This window comes from Ranitomeya imitator, chromosome 6 (assembly GCF_032444005.1).
Source record: "Ranitomeya imitator isolate aRanImi1 chromosome 6, aRanImi1.pri, whole genome shotgun sequence".
NCBI lineage: Eukaryota > Metazoa > Chordata > Amphibia > Anura > Dendrobatidae > Ranitomeya > Ranitomeya imitator.
Genome location: NC_091287.1, coordinates 31,206,870 through 31,229,845, shown reverse-complemented (window position 1 = coordinate 31,229,845; position 22,976 = coordinate 31,206,870). Strand labels below are relative to the sequence as shown.

The following is a 22,976-nucleotide window of genomic DNA, read 5'->3' as shown; positions in this document are numbered from 1 at the left end:
GTTTCTATCATACTTTTCCTCTAATTGCTCCACTCCTGGTTTTGGCTACAAATACTGATGTAAAATACTGACCAAATACTACTAGTGTGACGGCAGCCTTAGGGCCCCTTTCCACTTGTGAGAAAAAAAAACGGTCCGTAATCTGGACCGAAAAAATGGATGTAACGTATGCGATTGTCATGCGTTTGTGATGCGAGTTCAATGCGATTTTTTTTAATCGCACCATCCGTTTTACATCCGTATGACATCCGTATGCAATCCGTTTTTTTTCTCTGCAACTATTTTTATACAGTCATTTACAGGACTCTTTACAGTGTTCTATGCCACAGAATGGTAAGGTATCCATAAAAAACGGATGGAATACGGATGGTCCGTATTCCATGCGTTTTTTTTCTCGCATCCATTGACTTGCATTGGTGAGTCTCGTCCGAGACCCGCAGCAAATCGCAGCATGCTGCGATTTTTTTTTTCTCAGCCGACCCAGATTTTTCTCAGTCCGATTTCGGCTGAGAAAAAAAACGCAAATGAAAAGACACCTATTAAATAACATTGGTCCGAGTGCAATCCGATTCTTTATCGGATTGCACTCGTTCGTTTTCCTCGCAAGTGGAAAGGGGCCCTTAGAGTGCAGTCAGAAGGAGGTATAACTGAGATGAGGATCACATCGCAATGCTCGGACTGACCGTCGGCTCTCCTGACCTGAGTGTGACAGCATTTATTTCTGTGCAGCTGTCATGCTCAGGTCGGGAGAGCCGATGGCCAGTCCGAGCATTGCAATGTGATCCTCATCTGAGTTCTACCGACTCTTCCCTACCAGTTTTTTAGGGAGGTGAGGTGATCAAAAACACGCAATTCTGCTGTTCTCATTTTTTTTTCTCTTTATGGTATTTACCAATTGGGTTAATTAATTTCATATTATAGTAGATCAGACTTTTTTATGAATACAATGATACCAAATAAATGTATCTTTTTTATACGTTTAGTGGGAGAAAAGAGGGATTATATGAACCTTTATTTATATACCGTATATATTTTTTAAAACTTTTTTTCTTTACATTATTTGTTAGTCCCCTTATGGGACTTGAACAGATCGCTTGTACAATATACTGCAATACCATAAATCTGCAATCTTGATCGTCTATGGAGCCTAGAGCTGAGCTTCACAGCAGGACCAAGATGACAGCTACGGGGGTCTTCAGCAGACCCCTGGCTGTCATAGTAACCCAGCAGTATTTACGGTATTTTTCAGACTATAAGATGCATCGGACCATAAGATGCACCCCAAATTTTCAGAAGGAAAATAGGAAAAAAAAATTAATGTGTCAAATGGGGGTCCGCCTTACTGTCCGAATTCAGCTTACCAGGGGAGTGGGGGATCGGCAGCGCTGGTGGGGCGTGGTCATAGGGGTGTTTGGTGGTCCGGTGATAAGACTCTCATCCCAGACTGGTGTGGAAGGTTCGGCGGTGCTCTGTGGTGCAGGGGAGCTCCGCCGGCATTTTTTGAAAGCCCAGAGGCCAATGCACATACATTGCTGCGATGTGGTGGCCTCCAGGAAATCCCATCCCAGGATGGTTCGGCGGTGTTCTGTGGTGCGGGGGGGTCTGCCGGCATTTTGTGGAAAACCGGATGCCCCGCACATCAATTGCTGCATCTGGGAAAATGCCTGCTGGGACGCCGCATGCGAGATCTCGCCATTTTCCTGGAGGCCACCGCACCACAGCATTGGATGTGCGGGGGCCTCTACAAAATTCTGGCGGAGCCCCCCCACACCACAGAGCACCGCCGAACCTGTCTGGGAAGGGAGTGTGATCATCGCCCTGCAGCGTCGGACCGGGACCGCCGCAGAATCGCCCGACTCCTGCTGCCACCACACTACTTGTACGTATATTCCGACTATACGACGCACCCCCATTTTCACCCAAAACTTGGGGTGGAAAAAGTGTGTCTTATAGTCCGAAAAATACGGTAAATAGTTAACAGCCACAGATGGAACTTGGCACTGGCAGCGGCTGATAGACAGATGCTGGATATTTAATACACCCAGTAGATGCTGCATGTGGAGGACGCTCAGCCCACAGGACGTGAATACCATGTCATTCTCAAGAAGGAATTAAGAATAGCAATGGATCCATAAAAATCGGATGCCATATTGATGCTCCCATAAACTTGAATGGGTGAGTCTTATCTAAAATAAGAAAGAGAATAGCATTTCTTTTTTCACGCATGTATGCAAATTGCCTCTTTGGAGAGGAGGACTTGAACTCAATAGCGCCACCTGTTGAAAGCAGAAATTCTACAAGTCACTATCGACCCTTTAATGAGTCTTGCAATATGGATAGGATAAAAGCCTCAATTTGTAGACATGGTGTTTTGTGGTATTTCCACTCATCAGTGCAAAGTATGAGAACTGATTTGGCTAGGCCTTTTTTTCACGCAGACACTCAGATCGAGTGGTAAAACTGTCATCTTGAAGAGCCCAGATGAATAACATTAGTACGAGCGCCATCCGTGTGAGGTCATTTTTTTTAATGGACGACACTCGGACTGAAAACATGGATAATGGTTAGGCAAGGGTCCACTGGATACAAGATCTTTGGGAGCAGTAACAGACATTAATGGAACATAAATTAATTGGGAAATAAGGACAGAGCCGTAGATGGAGGGTAGTGTGATGAAAGCCTTGTATTAGTATTCAGAGTCACAACAGCGCTTGGTAAAAAATTATCCTGTATTTATCACTAAAGTGATTTCTGTCCTAGAAGAATCTTCTTTGCAGGGCAAAAATAGTGATGCTGAGTAAGAGTAGATTTATGCATGAATTTATTCCCACAGTAGGAGCATGAAACCGTTTTTTCACCGGTATGAATTTTTTGATGTTCAACAACATAATCTTTCTTCGTAAAACTAGCACCACAATCTGAACACGAATAAGGCTTCTCTCCAGTGTGAGACCTATGGTGGCAAAGTAGACCGGTTCTCGTCGCAAAATGCCTCCCACAATCCGAACAACCATACGGCTTCTCCCCCGTGTGGATTCTCTGGTGGCTCCGAAGACCAACTTTATGCCTGAAGCTTTTTCCACACTCAGAACAAGGAAACGGCTTCTCACCAGTGTGAATCCTTTGATGATCAAGGAGGCTCCTTTTATGGATGAAGCTTTTCCCGCACTCGGAACATGACAGCGGTCTCTCTCCCGTATGGGTTTTCATATGCGTGGCGAGGCTTTTCTTCAGTTTAAAGCTTTTGTCACACTGAAGACATGGAAAGGTCTTAACAGCATAAACTGTATTCTCAAAATTAATATTTGGACTTTGGACGACACATACATCGGATCTAGGATGCAGTTCAGTACTTCCAGGAATACGGTCAACAATTCTCGGTGGAAATCTCCAGTGCAGAAGTGAATCTGAGGACAAGGTTGCAGGATGGAATAATGGGATATTGGGGATTTGTCCTTCAAATTCTGGCGTGATTACTATATTTTCGTTTAAAGGGTCAGTAGAAACATTTTCATGATTCTCCAAAGATTTTTCGGGTTGCACTAGTGAAATAAAAAAAGAAAAAATTATAATGAGCCTCATTTTTATATTACTCATTAACACCTACGGTAGCTTTTAAAGGGGGTTGTCTATGGTTAGAAATAATGGCTACTTTCTTGTTCTAATGCTAAACAACCACAGTACAAAACTAAAAAAGAGCACAAAAAAACCCCAATATAGAACTGTATATTCAGGAGTTTATTTTTGAACTTTTTTGCAAGATTACTGCATTGTATAAAAGGAAACTGGATTTAAAGGGGTCGTCTGGCTTTAGGCTGCAAGTCACTATGTGACTACAGACTTGTGAATACTTACATCTCTATGAGGATATTTCGGTGCTGGCTCCGAGAGCGGGTGGTCATGTGACCACATACTTCTGGCCACATTCCAACTAGACTTTGCTCAATACACTTGCAGTGAGCGAGGCCGGCCACTTCTAGTCTGCATGCAACCTCATAAATGCAATATGATTTTAACTAATATGGAATAAAGATCAAGTTTTTTTTTTATCAATAACCTGTTGCTTTGGTGCCTCGGCTTCTCTGAATTTCCACATGTATGCAAATCACACACTGTTCCCGCCACCAGAAAATACTGACGACACACACTGTGCGCGATATGAAGATTCACAAGTCTGCAGTCACACAGTGACTGCAGCCTTGTATCCTAACCGCACACAATCCCTTTAACTATTTATACAGTAACTGTCTGGGAAACTTTGGAGTTCTCAGAATTGTTGGGAATATTAAGACATTTTGGTGAATTTAATGTTTTTCTAAGGCAGAGTTCATACAAGTATATGAAAAATAATTTGTCTTTCATCCAGAAAAAAAAAAATCAACTATATTTCATCCGAGAAAAAAAAAAATCAACTATATTTCATCCGAATGTCTGTTTCTCTCATCCATTTATCATCTTTTTTACATCAACTATTACAACAAAAAAAATAAAAGAAGGCTAAATGCAGTTTCCTAAGTACCGTAATTATTGCAATGAATGTGTTAAAAATGAATGCCATGCGGATGTTGTCAGTAAGGCATCCATTTTTTTTTTACACAACTATTGAGTTTAATGGACTAGTCTGGCCCCAAAAAATATTAGTCTAGCGCACGTTGGATTTTTTTCATCTGAACTAGCTCAATCGCTTGTATTGGTGCGTGTGCACAAGGTCGGCCTAAAGAACGAAAATACGCTTGTCTTGAATTGAAATAAAGTTGCTGTGGACCAATCAACTTCAACAAAAGTCTCCAAAAATAATAAGTCGAAGCTTTATTTCCCTTTAGGGAAGCATTGACGCCGCTCGTGTCTTACTAGAAATAAAGTGTAGGGTTAGGAAAGTTTTGATCTGGTCATTGAGGTCCAAAATCCTCAATTCATGAATGAGCGGAGACCATGATTCCCAGGACCTCAGTCTCATCAGCGAAAGCAACCAGAATTAATGGAGTTATGAAAATAGTTTATCACGCTCCAAATATACAGAATATATTATATAGTTTTGACTTACGGGTGTAATTCTGTGCTGGGCAGACGCATGCATGCTGAATAAGAGTGGATTTATGGGTGAAACTCTTCTCACAGTAAAAACATGAAAATGGTTTTTCGCCAGTGTGAATCTTCTGATGTTCAGTGAGATATTCCTTTCGGGTAAAATTTGCTTCACAATCGGAACATGAAAATGGCTTCTCTCCAGTATGCGCTCGTCGGTGACGTTTCAGAGCTGTTTTACCTGCAAAGAATTTCCCACATTCTGAACAACCATATGGTTTCTCCCCCGTGTGGGTTCTCTGGTGGCTGAGAAGACCCACTTTATGCCTGAAACATTTTCCACACTCAGGACAAGGGAACGGCTTCTCTCCGGTGTGAATTCTTTTGTGGTCAAGAAGACTCCGCATATGGATAAAGCTTTTCCCGCATTCAGAACACGATAACGAACGTTCTCCTGTGTGAGTTTTAATATGTATTGAAAGACTGTTTTTGTGCTTAAATGATTTCCCGCATTCGGGGCATGGAAATGTCTTATTCAATGTGAAAATTGTTTCCTGGGGTACAAATGTTGGGTTCGGGGTGACATATTCATTGGGCTCGCAATGTGTATTTGTGTAATTGTCGGAGGTGTCAAGTGATGGTTCCAAGTGTTCAGGAGAATCCAAGGACAAATCTGTAGCAAAATTTGCAGTAGAAGGAAGTGGGATATTGAGATTGTCTTCCGGAAATTCTTGTAGCATTTCTTCTTCTTCTTCCAATTTATAATCGGGAGACACAATCGAATATTCTTCCACGATTTTCCTGCTGCAGTGCTGACCTAGAAAAAAAGAAGTAGATTGTGTTTTTATGTAAAACTCTCTTTTTAGAGAACTCTTGAGTATGGACATATTTGAAGCATCTTCAAGCATTGGAGGAATTGATGGCACAATTCTAAAGGTACCGTCACATTTAGCGACGCTGCAGCGATCTAGACAACGATGCCGATCGCTGCAGCGTCGCTGTGTGGTCGCTGGAGAGCTGTCACACAGACAGATCTCAAGCGACCAACTATGCGAAGTCCCCTGGTAACCAGGGTAAACATCGGGTTACTAAGCGCGGCCCTGCGCTTAGTAACCCAATGTTTACCCTGGTTACCAGTGAAGACATCGCTGAATCGGCGTCACACACGCCGATTCAGCGATGTCTGCAGGGATTCCAGCGACAAAATAAAGTTCTGGCCTTTCTGCTCCGACCAACGATGGCACAGCAGGATCCAGATCGCTGCTGCGTGTCAAACACAACGATATCACTATCCAAGACGCTGCAACGTCACGGATCGCTAGCGATATCATTGTTAAATTGTTCAGTGTGAAGGTACCTTAAGACCTGAGCAAGAAATAGAATTAAGAAATTATTTTTTCTATTGATTAAAAGCAGCACAACATTACCCAATGAGGAGACTTTATACAGCATCAACAGGGCCAGACTGGCCATCGGCAGTTCTGGCAAATGCAGTAGGGGGCCGCTCGCCAGTGCCGACTCCCCCCAACCCCCCCAGCGCCAACTCGCCCCCCCACCAGCGCCGTCTACGACGCCGGTACAGTTGAATGCAATGATGGAGGAGAGAGCGTCTGCTGTCACTCCCTCTCCCACCATTCCCCACTCTGCCTCTGACACTGGGGGTGCGCGATGACGTCATATCATCGCGTACCTGCTGTGTGTCGGGCGGGCAGACTGCAGCTACTGAGACCGGAGTCGGGAGCAGAGCGGGGAACGAGGAGAGGAGAGTGTTTTTTTTTTTATATATATATCAATGAGTGATAACTGGATTGTGGGGCTATATTGGGAGACCTGTATTACATTCTATGGTGGCTGTGCTGTATTACATTTTATGGGGGGATTTATTACATTCTATTGGGGCTGTCTGCATTACATTCTATAGGCGGGCTGCATTACATTCTATGGGGGCTGTGCTGCATTACATTCTATGGGGGCTGTGCTGCATTACATTCTATGGGAGCTGTGCTGCATTACATTCTATGGGGGGCTGGCTGCATTACATTCTATGGGGGCTGGCTGCATTACATTCTATGGGAGCTGTGCTGCATTACATTCTATGGGGGCTGTGCTGCATTACATTCTATAGGGGCTATGCTGTTTTACATTCTATGGGAGCTGTGCTGCATTACATTCTACGGGGGCTGTGCTGCATTACATTCTATGGGGGGCTGTATTACATTCTATGGGGGCTGTGCTGTATTACATTCTATGGGGGCTGTGCTGCATTACATTCTATGGGGCTGTGCTGTATTACATTCTATGGGGGCTGTGCTGCATTACATTCTATGGGGGGCTGGCTGCATTACATTCTATGGGGGCTGGCTGCATTACATTCTATGGGGGCTGGCTGCATTACATTCTATGGGGGCTGTGCTGCATTACATTCTATGGGGGCTGTGCTGCATTACTTTCTATGGGGGCTGTGCTGTGTTACATTCTATGGGAGCTGTGCTGCATTACATTCTATGGGGGGCTGTATTACATTCTATGGGGGAGGGCTGTATTACATTCTATGGGGTGCTGTATTATATTCTATGGAGGGGCTACATTATATTCTATGGGGGGCTGCATTATGCTCTGAGGGAGCTACCATATATTATATATGCAGCGGCTGCATTATACTATATGAGGGGGCTGCATTATATTCTCGGGGGTTACATTATACTCAGGAGGCTACAATATATTCTGTGGGGTGGCTGCATTATACTCTGGGGTGGCATCATTATACTATATGTGGGCTGCATTATACTGTATCGAGGACTATGGGGAATACATTATATTATATGAAAAACTATGGGGTGCATTATACTATGGGAAGTGAATTGTACTACATGGATGACAATGGCGGGGCATTATACTATATGGAGCACTATGAGGAATGTATTATACTATTTGGAGGACTGAGGAATGTATTATACTATATGGAGGACTGTGGCAGTACATTATACTATATGGAGGACTGAGGAGTATATTATACTATATGGAGGAATTGCAGTGTATTTTAATATATGGAGGACTATGAGGAGTGTATTATACTATATGGAGGACTGAGGAGTGTATTATACTATATGGAGGACTGAGGAGTGTATTATACTATATGGAGGACTATGGGGAGTGTATTATACTATATGGAGGACTGAGGAGTGTATTATACTATATGGAGGACTGAGGAGTGTATTATACTATATGGAGGACTGAGGAGTGTATTATACTATATGGAGGACTATGGGGAGTGTATTATACTATATGGAGGACTGAGGAGTGTATTATACTATATGGAGGACTGAGGAGTGTATTATACTATATGGAGGACTATGGGGAGTGTATTATACTATATGGAGGACTGAGGAGTGTATTATACTATATGGAGTACTGAGGAGTGTATTATACTATATGGATTACTGAGGGGTGTATTATACTATATGGAGGAGTGTATTATACTATATGGAGGACTGAGGTGCACATTATAATATATGGAGGACTATGGGGTGTATTATACTAAACAAGCAAAATGCTGCCTATTCATCGAGTGATTGGATTGTTTATGTGGGAACAGAAATCCTTGTTCTCAGCAGCACATCGCCGGTGTAAACTGTAGTTGTGCTGCTGATAACATGATGCTGTATGGGGACAGATTGATCTAATTGTGATTGTTCTGTTCCCTTCATTCTTTCTCAGTTGGTGTAAAGAGGCCGGGAAACAAGCGAACGACTTCAGTATTGTCGATCACACTCATTTAGTGGCCTGAGATCAGCGCATGTAAATACAGCAGAAATGCTTCACAGGGAGACCAGGCAAGGATGGTGACAGTTGTAGTTAGCACCCAGCGTCTGGGAATAGCGCTAACTCTACTGCTTACTGCTTTTCCCAGTCACCAGAGCATTTAATTCTGGTATGTGTAATGATTTTTAGGGTTGATGTCAACTGCTATCAATCCCTGGTGTAAGTAATGGAGAGGTGTCTATCAGACACCCCCACTACTAGCACAGACCTGGTGAGACCCAGCGACTCTGAAGAGCGGTGACGGTAGTAACAATACCGCTCTTCACAGTCGCCGAGCTCAGTGCAAGACCCGGAATATCTGAAGAGTGATGACGTTACTGATGTCACCGCTCTTCAGAGTCACCGGGTCTCGTGCTGCGCAGCGGAACCAAAAGTGGCCGTAGGCAAAGTATATGGAGCATCAGAATGAGGTTCCACAGCCTTTGGTCGTCTCATCCCTTCATTATCTATGAGATCCAGTTATGGAGGTAAAGCAGCGGCTTTTCTTGGTACTGCAACTATAAGCAATAAATAGGACTGAGCTGTAATGCTGGATACAGCTGTAATTATATGTTATATAGTCGTGTTACACTCCCCTCACTTCTTGTAACCTACAAGTGTACAAAGATATTATACAGTCCCCATGTGACAAGTGGGCCTGTGTAACTTCAAATGCCAGGGCTGAATTTTAGTCCCAGTCCGGCCCTGAGCATCAACATAAAAATTGCAGAGTTCACATCAGTAGCCTGTGAACGGACTACTTTAAAGAACCTCTAAGCATGGGACCAATTCATGGAAGATTCCAAAACAAAAGCAAGAAATATGGAGAACAGGTTTAAAAATCTGTAGCAGTAGGAAACTTGGAGTAATCGGTACACACCATTACCTAAAGTGTAGAGTTCGTCATCGTCCATCACCACGTCCTTGTACAGACTCTTATGTCCTTCTACATAGTCCCACTCCTCCATGGAGAAATAAACCGTTATATTGTCACATCGTAGAGGAACCTGCAGAAACAGACCCATAAAATAATAGATCAGAAACATCCAAACTAAGGTTGAAAAGTCTGGACGGTAATAGGAGAATTTGTTCCAGCTTTTCAAAATGCTCTTTTTACCTCTCCAGAAATCAGCTGACTGATCCGGTTGGTGACTTGTAGAATCTTTTTACAGTAACTTTCCCTTTGCATCACGGAAGTCGGCTGAGCGGTCATCACGAGTTCTTCTGATGTTTTCTTTACTACGATACAGTCCTGTATATCGGATATAAAATGATGTACAAGTCATAAAATACGGATGTAAGAAACTGTAGTGGCTTCGTTGTCACATTCTCCGAATCCCTCACCTCTCCGGTCAACAGACAGATGATCTCCAGGGTTAGTTTTAGGATCTCCTGAGACAGGTGACCGCTGTCATTGTCCATCCTGAATATTTTGGTAAATGAACGCTGGTCTTCGTGGGTTGAATTCTTTGGATAGAAATTGTTTATTTGTGATGATGGATGTAAATTCTACCATAAATTAAAGTATTTTCTCCTTTTAAAGATTTAAACCCAATTTATTTAATTGGGTAATAATGCTTTATCATCATGCCGCTTGGAAAAAGTGGATTAAAACATGATCAAAAAGACATTTTTTGATCGCTTTCTATTCTGATTTTTGCAGAGGCTGAATGAACAAAAACCAGCAATTCAGGAATTGTTTTTTTTTCTCCTCGATTCTGCGTGTGATAAAATTAATAAGGCAGTTTTATTCTTCGTGTCAGTATGATTACAGCGACGCCTCATTTATTTTTTTTTTTTATGTTTTAGCGCTTTTGCACAATAAAAGCTTTTATAGAAAAAATAATTATTTTTGCATCGCTTTATTGTGAGAGCTATAACTTTTTTTATTTTTCCTCTGATAGAGCTGCATGGCGGCTTATTTTTTGCGGTACAAGATGACATTTTTATTATTTATATCGTACGTGTCACATAAAAAAAAAACAGTTTCAGAATCAGTGGGATACGTTGAAGCGTTCCAGAGTTATAACCACATAAAGTGACAGTGGTCAGATTTCCAAATTAAGGTTTGGTCGTTAACCTACAATGTGGCTTGGTCCTTAAGGGGTTAATGGAACTGCTATTTATGCAATTCCCCAGTATACGGATGTAAACAATCCCATAATATGTATGTAAGGAATAGCCATTAAGCAATAGTAAACATTCCCCCATTGTGGATATTACCGGAGTGTCCGCTGCGTATGTTACACGCCAGGAAACATCACGAGTCGCCTTCTCTTCTGTCCCCGGGCTCGAGGACCTGTGGTGTCATCACGAGCATGTGACCAGTCACATGACTGGAGGGACTGGAAACCTGAAGCTACAGGGATGACGTGATGATCATGTGATCAGTCACTCGGCAGTGGAGGGAGGCGGACGGCGGGAGAGCGGCCTCTAGTGGAGAATTTAGAAAATGTTGGTAGAGATTAGAGAAGCCTAGTAGTGATGAGCGAACGTGCTCGGATAAGGTGTTATCAGAGCATGCTCGGTGCTGAGTGTCTTCGGCGTGCTCGAAAAATATTCCCTGCGGAATCACTGATGAAGGAGTCAACCCGACCTTGAAATGCGATGTATGAGTGGATGAAGATCCAGAGAACACACACAAAGGAATGACCTCTCTTTTCCTGTTTGTTTTGAATACGCGTCTTTCTTACCACCACGCAGTTGTGCCAGGTCACCACCCAGGCAGGTGAGCATATACAACTCTTTGCTCCCTGTTTCCTACTGTCACGAGGGCATCACGTCACCCTAGGACACCTTGAGTTAGACGGTCATGTCAGGTAATGAATCGCAGGTCTTCTTTAGAGATGGCGTGATTTGTGTCCCTTATTAAATTAATTTATCTTTTATTTTTTTATATAGCGCTAACATATTCCGCAGGTTGCACACATTATCATCACTGTCCCCATTGGGGCTCACCATCTACATTCCCTATCAGTATGTCTTTGGAATGTGGGAGGAAACCAGAGAACCCGGAGGAAACCCACCCAACATGGGGAGAACATACAGACTCTTAGAACCCAGGACTCCAGCGCTGCAAGGCAGAAGTGTTTTCTTGAATACCTGTGGGTGGAGATTTGTGCAAAGATCATATATATCATACATGCAATCAGGGCCGTATTTAGAGTTTCTGCTGCCCTAGGCACTTTTCGTGCTGCCTCCCCCATTGGTGAGTATGACACTATCGGCAGTGACTTAGGCTACTTTAACATCAGCGATTTTTGACATTTGCGGCAGTTTTTCCGCATTCGTAACGGATCATTTACGGCAACAGTGCGTTCGGCCTCATTCATTCCCTATGGGACTTGCGTACATGTGCGGCACTTGCGGTTTTGCCGCGATCCGGCAAATGCGGTACTTGCAGCAACAGGAAAAAAAAATGCTGCTAGCAGTGTTTTTTTGTCTCGCCTCAAGTGCCAAACCTCAAGTGCCGCACATGTCCGCAAGTCCCATAGGGAATGAATGAGGCCGAACGCAGAGTTGCCGGCCTGTAACTGATACGTTACGTGGCAGATGCGGAAAAACTGCAGTATCTGCCGCGAACGGAGAAAATCGCTGATGTGAAAGTAGACTTAGCAAAGCTTTCCAGTTGTCATGTGAGAATCTGGAGAATCTCATACACATTACATGGTCAGTTGATTCTGCCATGGTTGCAAGGTTTGACAGATTTCTAAAGGGAACCCCCTCTTCAGTCTCACCCTGTTGGATGCAGGACGCAGATTTCCCTCAGCAGCCTCTCCGCACTCCCGTAAGCAGCCTCCACCTGCCAGATGCAGCCTCCCCCTGCCAGATGCTGCCACCTCAGCAGCTTCTCATCTCACCAGCCTCTCATCTCCTCACCAGCCTCCCATCTCCTCAGCAGCCTCCCCTCACCAGCCTCTCATCTCCTCAGCAGCCTCCCCTCTCATCTCCTTACCAGCCTCCCCTAATCTCCTCACCAGCCTCCCCTCTCCTCAGCAGCCTCTCATCTCCTCTCCTCAGCAGCCTTCCCTCTCCTCAGCAGCCTCTCATCTCCTCTCCTCAGCAGCCTCCCCTCTCTTCACCAGCCTCCCATCTCCTCACCAGCCTCTCCTCTCCTCACCAGCCTCCCCTCAGCAGCCTCCCATCAGCAGCCTCTCATCTCCTCTCCAGCCTCCCCTCTCCAGCCTCTCATCTCCTCACCAGCCTCCCCTCTCCTCACCAGCCTCTCATCTCCTCAGCAGCCTCTCATCTCACCAGCCTCCCCTCTCCTGCCTCTCATCTCCTCACCAGCCTCCCCTCTCCTCAGCAGCCTCTCCTCAGCAGCCTCCCCTCTCCTCAGCAGCCTCCCCTCTCCTCAGCAGCCTCTCATCTCCTCAGCAGCCTCCCCTCTCCTCAGCAGCCTCTCATCTCCTCAGCAGCCTCTCATCTCCTCTCCTCAGCAGCCTCCCCTCTCCTCAGCAGCCTCCCATCTCAACAGCCTCCCATCTCCTCACCAGCCTCCCATCAGCAGCCTCCCCTCCCCGCTCCTCACCAGCCTCTCCTCTCCTCACCAGTTTCTCATCTCCTCAGCAGCCTCCCCTCTCCTCACCAGCCTCCCCTCTCCTTACCAGCCTCTCATCTCCTGTCCTCATTAGTCTCTCATCTTCTCAGCAGCCTCCCTCCTCAGCAGCCTCCCCTCTCATCTCCTCACCAACCTCTCATCTCCTCTCCTCAGCAGCCTCCCCTCTCATCTCCTCTCCTCAGCAGCCTCCCCTCACCAGCCTCTCATCTCCTCTCCTCAGCAGCCTCCCCTCACCAGCCTCTCATCTCCTCTCCTCAGCAGCCTCCCTTCACCAGCCTCTCATCTCCTCTCCTCAGCAGCCTCCCCTCACCAGCCTCTCATCTTCTCAGCAGCCTCCCCTCTCATCTCCTTACCAGCCTCCCCTCATCTCACCAGCCTCCCCTCTCCTCAGCAGCATCTCATCTCTCCTCAGCAGCCTTCCCTCTCCTCAGCAGCCTCTCATCTCCTCTCCTCAGCAGCCTCCCCTCTCCTCAGCAGCCTCCCATCTCCTCACCAGCCTCTCCTCTCCAGCCTCTCCTCTCCTCACCAGCCTCCCCTCAGCAGCCTCCCATCAGCAGCCTCTCATCTCCTCTCCAGCCTCCCCTCTCCAGCCTCTCATCTCACCAGCCTCCCCTCTCCTCACCAGCCTCTCATCTCCTCAGCAGCCTCTCATCTCACCAGCCTCCCCTCTCCTGCCTCTCATCTCCTCACCAGCCTCCCCTCTCCTCAGCAGCCTCCCCTCTCCTCAGCAGCCTCTCATCTCCTCAGCAGCCTCCCCTCTCCTCAGCAGCCTCTCATCTCCTCAGCAGCCTCTCATCTCCTCTCCTCAGCAGCCTCCCCTCTCCTCAGCAGCCTTCCATCTCAACAGCCTCCCATCTCCTCACCAGCCTCCCATCAGCAGCCTCCCCTCCCCGCTCCTCACCAGCCTCTCCTCTCCTCACCAGCCTCTCATCTCCTCAGCAGCCTCCCCTCTCCTCACCAGCCTCCCCTCTCCTCACCAGCCTCCCCTCTCCTTACCAGCCTCTCATCTCCTGTCCTCATTAGTCTCTCATCTTCTCAGCAGCCTCCCTCCTCAGCAGCCTCCCCTCTCATCTCCTCACCAGCCTCTCATCTCCTCTCCTCAGCAGCCTCCCCTCTCATCTCCTCAGCAGCCTCCCCTCAGCAGCCTCTCATCTCCTCTCCTCAGCAGCCTCCCCTCACCAGCCTCTCATCTCCTCTCCTCAGCAGCCTCCCTTCACCAGCCTCTCATCTCCTCTCCTCAGCAGCCTCCCCTCTCCAGCCTCTCATCTCCTCAGCAGCCTCCCCTTTCATCTCCTCTCCTCAGCAGCCTCTCATCTCCTCTCACCAGCCTCTCATCTCTCCTCACCAGCCTCATCTCCTCAGCAGCCTCCCCTCACCAGCCTCTCATCTCCTCAGCAGCCTCCCCTCACCAGCCTCTCCTCACCAGCCTCTCATCTCCTCTCCTCAGCAGCCTCTCATATCCTCCCCTTAGCAGCTTCCCCTCACCAGCCTCTCCTCTCCCCTTAGCAGCCTCCCCTCTCATCTCCTCTCCAGCCTCTCATATTCTCCCCTTAGCAACCTCCCCTCTACTCACTCACATCAGCAGACTCCCGTCTCCTCTCTCACCTCACTCCTCTCTGCAGCTTCCTCTCACACTGCCCGCCTCCTCTCCCTGCTCACCGCCGACTTCAGTATCTTCTCCCACAAACATGACATACTGCTCAGCTCTGCAGTCTGCTCCTACATTAAAGGTACCGTCACACATAACGATATCGTTAACGATATCGTTGCTTTTTGTGACGTAGCAACGATATCGTTAAGGAAATCGTTATGTGTGACAGCGACCAATGATCAGGCCCCTGCTGTGACATCGTTGGTCGCTGAGGAAAGTCCAGCACTTTATTTCGTCGCTGGATCTCCCGCTGACATCGCTGGATCGGCATGTGTGACGCCGATCCAGCGATGTCTTCACTGGTAACCAGGGTAAACATCGGGTTACTAAGCGCATGGCCGCGCTTAGTAACCCGATGTTTATCCTGGTTACCAGCGTAAACGTAAAAAAAACAAACACTGCATACTTACCTTCCGTGTCTGTACTCCGGCGCTGTGCTTCTCTGCACTGGCTGTGAGCGCCGGCCAGCCGGAAAGCACAACGGTGACCTAACCGCTCTGCTTTCCGGCTGACCGGCGCTGACAGTGCAGAGGAAATCAGAGCGCCGGAGGACAGACACAGAATGTAAGTATGTAGTGTTTTTTTTTTTTTTTTTACGTTTGCGCTGGTAACCAGGGTAAACATCGGGTTACTAAGCGCGGCCCTGCGCTTAGTAACCCGATGTTTACCCTGGTTTCCAGGGGACTTCGGGATCGTTGATCGCTGTCTGTGTGACAGCTCTCCAGCGACACTGCAGCGATCGACATCGTTGTCGGTATCGTGACGGTACCCTAAGAAGAGCGCGCAGCATGTCACATGACCGGAGTCAGGACCATGATGCACTTGGGCCTGCCTGCTGCTGCTTAAAGGTACAGCACCCATTTCTGGACACCAGATGCACACTTAGGCTATGTGCACACTTTGCAGATTCCACTGCGGATTTTTCCGCAGCGGAATTGCAAAATCCGCAGTGAAAACCCATCGCGGTTTTTACTGCGGATTTATCGCGGTTTTTACTGCGTTTTCTTCTGCGGATTTTCAACTGCAGTTTTCTATTGGAGCAGCTGAAAATCCGCAGAAAAGAAGTGACATGCTGCGGAATGTAATCCGCAGCGTTTCCGCGCGGATTTTTCTGCAGCATGTGCACAGCGTTTTTTGTTTCCCATAGGTTTACATTGAAATGTAAACTCATGGGAAACTGCTGCGGATCTGCAGCGGTCAAATCCGCTGCGGATCCGCAGCAAAATCCGCAAAGTGTGAATATAGCCTAACAAGTAATGCCCTGATAGCGGGCGGCCCTGCGCCCGAGACCCCCTCCCCCCCGCAGCAACTGGGGCTGAGGTGGGCGGGGTGACCCCGGACCTAAAAAAAAATTATTTTTTTTTAAAGTTGCTCAGGTGCCGCCCCCTCACATCGCCCCGCCCTAGGCACGTGCCCTCAAGTGCCTAGTGGCAAATATGGCCCTGCATGCAATACTACCAAAGAATCTAGCATATGCTTAGAACTTTATTATATAGTATATGACAGACATGGGGGTGTCACAGATAGTTTTAATTGATGGGGAAAAACTTGACAAAAAAAAGACAGAGACTCAAAGAAAAGGCTGCGACCTCCAACATGACACCTTCATAAATGACAAAGGCAATTACTGTCCTCCTGCTACACCAGGATCAAAAATAAGAAACCCACCCACAAAGAGGGACATCCTCTAGATCTCATCTTCTCCCCCTCCCCTTACCTCTGCTCCCTATCTAATCTTATAAACTCACCTCTCAGACCACCACCGACTCACATTCTCATCACGGTTCTCTTCAACTGCACCCCAAGTCCAACTATTTTCACCCCCCACCTCCCAACAGAAGCCTGGCTTCCCCCACTATTCATCTGATCCGACCTAATTGCACACAATTCTCAGTACCCCTCTTCTTACACCTATCCTCCATATTTGACACAAGTTTTAGTGATTCTATGCTTGTTCTGATAGAACTGCACAAGACGGTCCCCAATTTTATTCCTTTCTCCCAGGCCGTGTCTGCCGATGACTCCTGCATCCTCTCCTTCTCAAACTTTGGCATGGAGTCGCCCATAATGGATTTGATGTCCTTTTCTGGGACCTGGCCCTGGGCGTAGAAGTCTTCCATGTCCTGCTCTGACTCGTCTGCTGTTGATGCATAAACTTGGAAGTTGGACATGACCCTAAGTCCGGAGTCACACTACAGCGAGATACGGCCGAGTCTCGCAGGTTAAAACCAAGCTCTGGCACCGGCACTCCAGAGCGGAGCGTGCGGCTCCATGTATTGCTATGTGGCCGCACGCTCCGCTCTGGAGTGCCGGTGCCAGAGCTTGGTTTTAACCTGCGAGACTCGGCCGTATCTCGCTGTGTGTGATCCCGGCCTAACATTGATGCTGGGGGATCTGTACACACTTTACAATTTTTTGTTGTTGACCACAATGGTCATAAGTAATAAGTGGTGTAGTCGTCTGAGCTGAAGAAATACCTAAACCATTTTTTGCCCAAAATTCAGTAAAATTAACCAAATTGACTAGAGTGGGTTTTCATTCATTTTTTGATCTGATTAGCTGCCCATGAAAATGGATGCGTTTCTGTAATAAAGAGCTTTATTCAATTTTATTTTTAAATTGTTTTTAAGAATTTATTATCACAGTGACATTGTTATTACTTTATTTTTTTCACCCGAGAGGAGTTTTTTTTACTATGAAAATTGTCTGGAAAATTTGGGCAAATCTCTTTTGACAGCAGGAACATGAAAATGAGCTGTCACCTGTATGGATTTTTCTGATGTTCACGGAGATTCGTTCTGCAGCAAATTTTAGCTGCATTTATTTCCTGAAAATGGCATAAATCCGGCGTGAATCCGTATATGACGATCGAGACTAATTTTCTGCGCAAAGCGTTTTCCACACTCTAAGCAACCATATAACTTCTCCCCCGTGTGGGTTCTCTGATGTCGTAGAAGACCGACTTTATGTCTGAAACATTTTCCACACTCGGAACAAGAAAATGGCTTTTCGCCGGTGTGAATTCTTTGGTGATCGACAAGGCTGCGGTAATGTCTGAAGCATTTTCCACACTCAGAACAAGAAAACGGCTTCTCGCCAGTGTGAATTAGTTGGTGGTCAAGAAGGCTGCGGTAATGTCTGAAACATTTTCCACACTCTGAACAAGAAAACGGCCTCTCGCCTGTGTGAATTCTTCGGTGATCGAAAAGACTGCGGTAATGGATGAACTGTTTCCCACATTCGAAGCATGTTAGTGGCTTCTCCCCTGTGTGGGTTTTCATATGTGTATCAAGGCTTTTCTTACTGCTAAAGCTTCTTTCACATTCAGGACATGGCCAGGTTTTCTTAGAAGTATAAATTGTGTTTTTTGAAATAAAATTTAGACTCTGGATGACGCATTCATCGGATTTAGGATACACATTAGGAATTTTGTCTGCAATATCTGGTGGAGATCTCTGGTCTGGAAGACAATCTAAAGGCAAATCTGTCAAGTTCTGAATGACACAGTTATTGGGTTCAAGATCAGTAAATATTCCATCACTTCTAGGAATACTATCTGAGACATCAAGTGAAGGTCCCATGCTTCCAGAAAAATCCAAGGACAAATCTGTGGAAAAAAGAGTTGTGATGGGAAAAGGGATAATGTAGTTTTCTCCCTGGAATTCTTGAAGCATTTCTTCATGTTTCCATATATGATCAGCCTTCACGATCTCAATATCTTCCTTAGTTTTCATGCTGTCGTGCTGTCCTGAAAATTAAAATGTAGATTGGGTAAAAAAAAAAAAAAGTGCAAATCATGGGACACCTTTATATAGCACCAACCTAGAAACTGTAGGGTTCACATCGACAGATCGTGAATGGATATTTAATACATCTCTAAGCATGGGAGCAACTTACAGATTTCAAAACCTTAAGGAAAAATATGGGGAACAGGTTTAAAAATCCATGAGTAGGAAGTTTGGAGATTAATTGACACCAGAGTCGTATGTGGTAGAGTCGTATGTGGTGTGGGGGGGCAGCCAGGCCATGAGCCTCAAGTGCAGCCGGCATGATGGGACGCAGTCAGGCCGCCTAATACAGCGTTCTGAAGTGTTTTTACCCGTGTCTGCATTTTGTTGCCCCCCGGAATGGAAGTCGGCAGTCCTCTGAGCCACCTGTCAGCTCTGAAGCTTTGACCGTCAGGGTCGAAGCAACATCTGGAGCGTCTAATGTCACTCGCCGGGGCTGAAGAGGCACACATTGGTGGTAAGTGCTCCATAAAAAATGTAGACACCGAAGATTAAATGTAACCAGAGGGATTTAGTGTGGGGGTATTTACTGGGTTGTGTGGGGGACACACGCTTGGGGAGCAAGGAAGGAACAGGTGCAGACACAAAATGGGGAGCAGGAGAAATTTGAAGACACTATATGAGGAGCAAGGTGTAGACAGGGGGGAATGTATAAGGAAACAATATGGGGGATGGGTGCAAACAGTATGAGGAGCGAGGAGAAAATGTATGCGGACATAGTATGGGGAGCGAGGGTGATGGGATGGGTGTGGACCCAGTATGAGGAGTAAGGGGAATGTGTGAGGAGGCAGTATGGAGAGTGAAAGGGTAAATGTGTGAGCAGACTATCGAGGGGAATAGTGCGAGGAGACAGTATGGGGAGAAAAGTGTGAGTGGGCACAGAATAAAAAACTGAGTAGTGTGGTGGGGGTGGCATGGGAGAAAAGTGTAAGGCCAGAGCCAGGAAGCCAAGGAGGAGGAGTGTGGTGAGGGGGTGTTGTATAAAGACTGGACAGTATGGGGGTACACAGTGTGAGAGGAATGTGAAAAGAGGGGGCCCAGTATGGAAAGGAGGCAGAAGTTTGGAGGGCATGTACCATAAGAAGGACAATGTGGGGATCATATTTTGTGCGAGGAATATAGGGAGGGACAATTATTCAGGTTCTCAGCATAGGTCAGATATTTTTATTCAGGAGCATTATAATGACAGTGCTATCTTTAAGGGCATTGTGTGGGGGCGCGTTGCAGAAGACCGGAGAAGATGGAAGTCTGCAGAGATGAGTGGTTGCCAAACTGAATTCTTGCTCCAGATCCCATAAAACCTAGATACACCTCTTATTGGCACAGAATATTACCCAAAGTGGAGAGTTCATCATCATCATCATCATCCATCACCACGCCCTTGTACAGACTCTTGTGTCCTTCTACATAGTCCCACTCCTCCATGGAGAAATAAACCGTTATATCGTCACATCGCAGAGGAACCTGCAGAAACAGAACGGTAAAATATTAAATCGGTGAATAAAGGATGTGTGGAAATCAGTTTAAGCCCGATTCATCATTTGAGGTTTTTGTAAGTCAAGTTTTTTAGTTTTCTTTTGTGGTATCCATTGCCTTTTTTGTGCCAAATTCTTCAAGATGACGCACGCGGTTTGTGAATATTGCGCAAAATGAAGGTACTCTTTATTTCTGTCTTTAATTTTCTTTCTTTGCAACGTTTTAGTGCAAAAAGTTACATGTTCTGCTAAAATGTTACACAACTTACGGCAAAAAATGTCATAAGTACGTAAAATCACTCCAGGAAGATGGGAGAGTGGTGGGTAATTGGAGCACATTTGCGCAAAAATGTTACGACTTTTTAAAAAGTCTAACTTGATGAACTGGACAAAAAAAATCTGGAAATCCCAATGACAAGCAAGAAAAAAAATTACGAATATCTAAAATAGAAGAAGAATAAGGAGGAAAATCAAAACAAAAACAAAATAAAAGAAGAATAAAGAGAATAAAAAAAGAGTTGAAGAACCCTAAAAATTAGACTAAAAAATACAATAATGATTTGGGACCTTAGTTTATTTTTGACACAAGACTGTTTCCAAGGTGGTCAAAGTCTCAGAAGTTCGAAAGTGATTTTTGAGTTTAGAAAAGTTTTTTCTTTTTTTTTTACCTCTCTAGAAAGCAGCTGACTGATCTGGTGGGTGAGTTGTAGAATCTTTTTATCGGAATTTTCCCTTTGTATCACGGAGGCCGGCTGAGGGGCCGTGACGGGTTCTTCCGATGTTTTTTTTATTACAATACAGTCCTGTATATCGAGTAATAAAATATGTACAAGTTATTAAATTACGGATGTAGAAGACAGTGGCGGCTTCATTGTCACATTCTCAGAATCCCTCACCTCTCCGGTCAACAGGTAGATGATCTCCAGGGTTAGTTTTAGGATCTCTTGAGAGAGGTGACCATTGTCATCGTTCATCCTGAATGTTGGAACTCTATGTTCGGGAAGATAAAGTCTGTGAATAAAAACTGTAATGTGATAATAACTCTCATGCAAAAGAGGAAATATTCCTCGTTTGTGGTCCTGGCGGCTGCTTCTTGGGATCCTTGTAAACGGAGGGAGGACAACAACGGTCGCTTCTTGTGGTCACCTACAAACATGAGCATCCTAAGGAAGATTGGTGCTGATCTTCAAAACATATTCCATAGAGACCTCAGGCGGAAAGAAATAATTCCAGAACTATAGTAGAAGAAGATAGTAGAAGAAGATAGTATTCTGCTACAGATGGATCTGGATAAGTTGGAAACTTGGGCTGAAAGGTGGCAGATGAGGTTTAACAATGATAAATGTAAGGTTATACACATGGGAAGAAGGAATCAATATCACCATTACACACTGAATGGGAAACCACTGGGTAAATCTGACAGGGAGAAGGACTTGGGGATCCTAGTTAATAATAAACTTACCTGGAGCAGCCAGTGCCAGGCAGCAGCTGCCAAGGCAAACAGGATCATGGGGTGCATTAAAAGAGGTCTGGATACACATGATGAGAGCATTATACTGCCTCTGTACAAATCCCTAGTTAGACCGCACATGGAGTACTGTGTCCAGTTTTGGGCACTGGTGCTCAGGAAGGATATAATGGAACTAGAGAGAGTACAAAGGAGGGCAACAAAATTAATAAAGGGGATGGGAGAACTACAATACCCAGATAGATTAGCGAAATTAGGATTATTTAGTCTAGAAAAAAGACGACTGAGGGGCGATCTAATAACCATGTATAAGTATATAAGGGGACAATACAAATATCTCGCTGAGGATCTGTTTATACCAAGGAAGGTGACGAGCACAAGGGGGAATTCTTTGCGTCTGGAGGAGAGAAGGTTTTTCCACCAACATAGAAGAGGATTCTTTACTGTTAGGGCAGTGAGAATCTGGAATTGCTTGCCTGAGGAGGTGGTGATGGCGAACTCAGTCGAGGGGTTCAAGAGAGGCCTGGATGTCTTCCTGGAGCAGAACAATATTGTATCATACAATTAGGTTCTGTAGAAGGACGTAGATCTGGGGATTTATTATGATGGAATATAGGCTGAACTGGATGGACAAATGTCTTTTTTCGGCCTTACTAACTATGTTACTATGTTACTATGTTACCACTTCTCTCCTACAAACATCCCCCTAACTTAAGGAATGGAATCTCCTTGCCAGAAGTGTCCTCTCATCATCGTCAGAGACGGGAACATTCCTCTGTAACAATAAGAAATGCAAAACTTGTACCCACATATTACCAACATATACAGTCCGCGTACCCACCAAAAATCAGGACTATGAGATCATGGATTATATTCAAATACTGTTAACAGGACCTGCTAGTTTCGACAATCTGCACACGTTCAGGATTTCTCGCAGAAAATTCCTGAGAAAAACCTGAAATTTTCTGCAAGAAATCCACAAGAAATCTGCCACATTTTTGGTGCGTTTTTTTTCTGGACATTTCCCAATGCATTTTGTAGTGGGAAATCCGTAAAATAAAACGCAAAATTAATGAACATGCTGCGTTTTTTTTTTACTGCGATGCGTTTTTTTCGCATCATGTGCACAAAACATGCGGAATTCATTCTAAATGATGGGATGCTTGTTGTATGCGGTTTTTTTTTTGCGGTTTTATAGCGTTGCGAA

The 22,976-nt window shown here is 45.5% G+C and overlaps 1 protein-coding gene across 1 annotated transcript; it reads right to left on the bottom strand.

Moving 5' to 3' along the window:
- Nucleotides 1-788: 788 nt before the first annotated feature.
- Nucleotides 789-21,533, bottom strand: LOC138643292 (zinc finger protein 585A-like). The gene is made up of 11 exons (XM_069732224.1): nucleotides 21,198-21,533; nucleotides 20,970-21,104; nucleotides 20,161-20,290; nucleotides 17,852-18,786; nucleotides 16,948-17,230; nucleotides 11,050-11,129; nucleotides 10,171-10,293; nucleotides 9,944-10,078; nucleotides 9,713-9,833; nucleotides 5,045-5,842; nucleotides 789-3,542 (listed from the first exon to the last, which is right to left on the bottom strand). The coding sequence occupies exons 1-11, from the start codon at nucleotides 21,273-21,275 to the stop codon at nucleotides 2,740-2,742; spliced, it is 3,621 nt and encodes a 1,206-aa protein (XP_069588325.1). The 5' UTR covers nucleotides 21,276-21,533; the 3' UTR covers nucleotides 789-2,739.
- Nucleotides 21,534-22,976: the final 1,443 nt, after the last annotated feature.

Coding starts and splice junctions, on each gene's coding strand:
- LOC138643292 (XM_069732224.1), bottom strand. CDS start 21,275: ATGAACGATGACAATGGTCACCTCTCTCAAGAGATCCTAAAACTAACC. Junction 10,079..10,170: donor TCTGTCTGTTGACCGGAGAG/GTGAGGGATTCG, acceptor TCCGATATACAG/GACTGTATCGTAGTAAAGAA. Junction 3,543..5,044: donor CCCAGCACAGAATTACACCC/GTAAGTCAAAAC, acceptor TTATTTCACTAG/TGCAACCCGAAAAATCTTTG.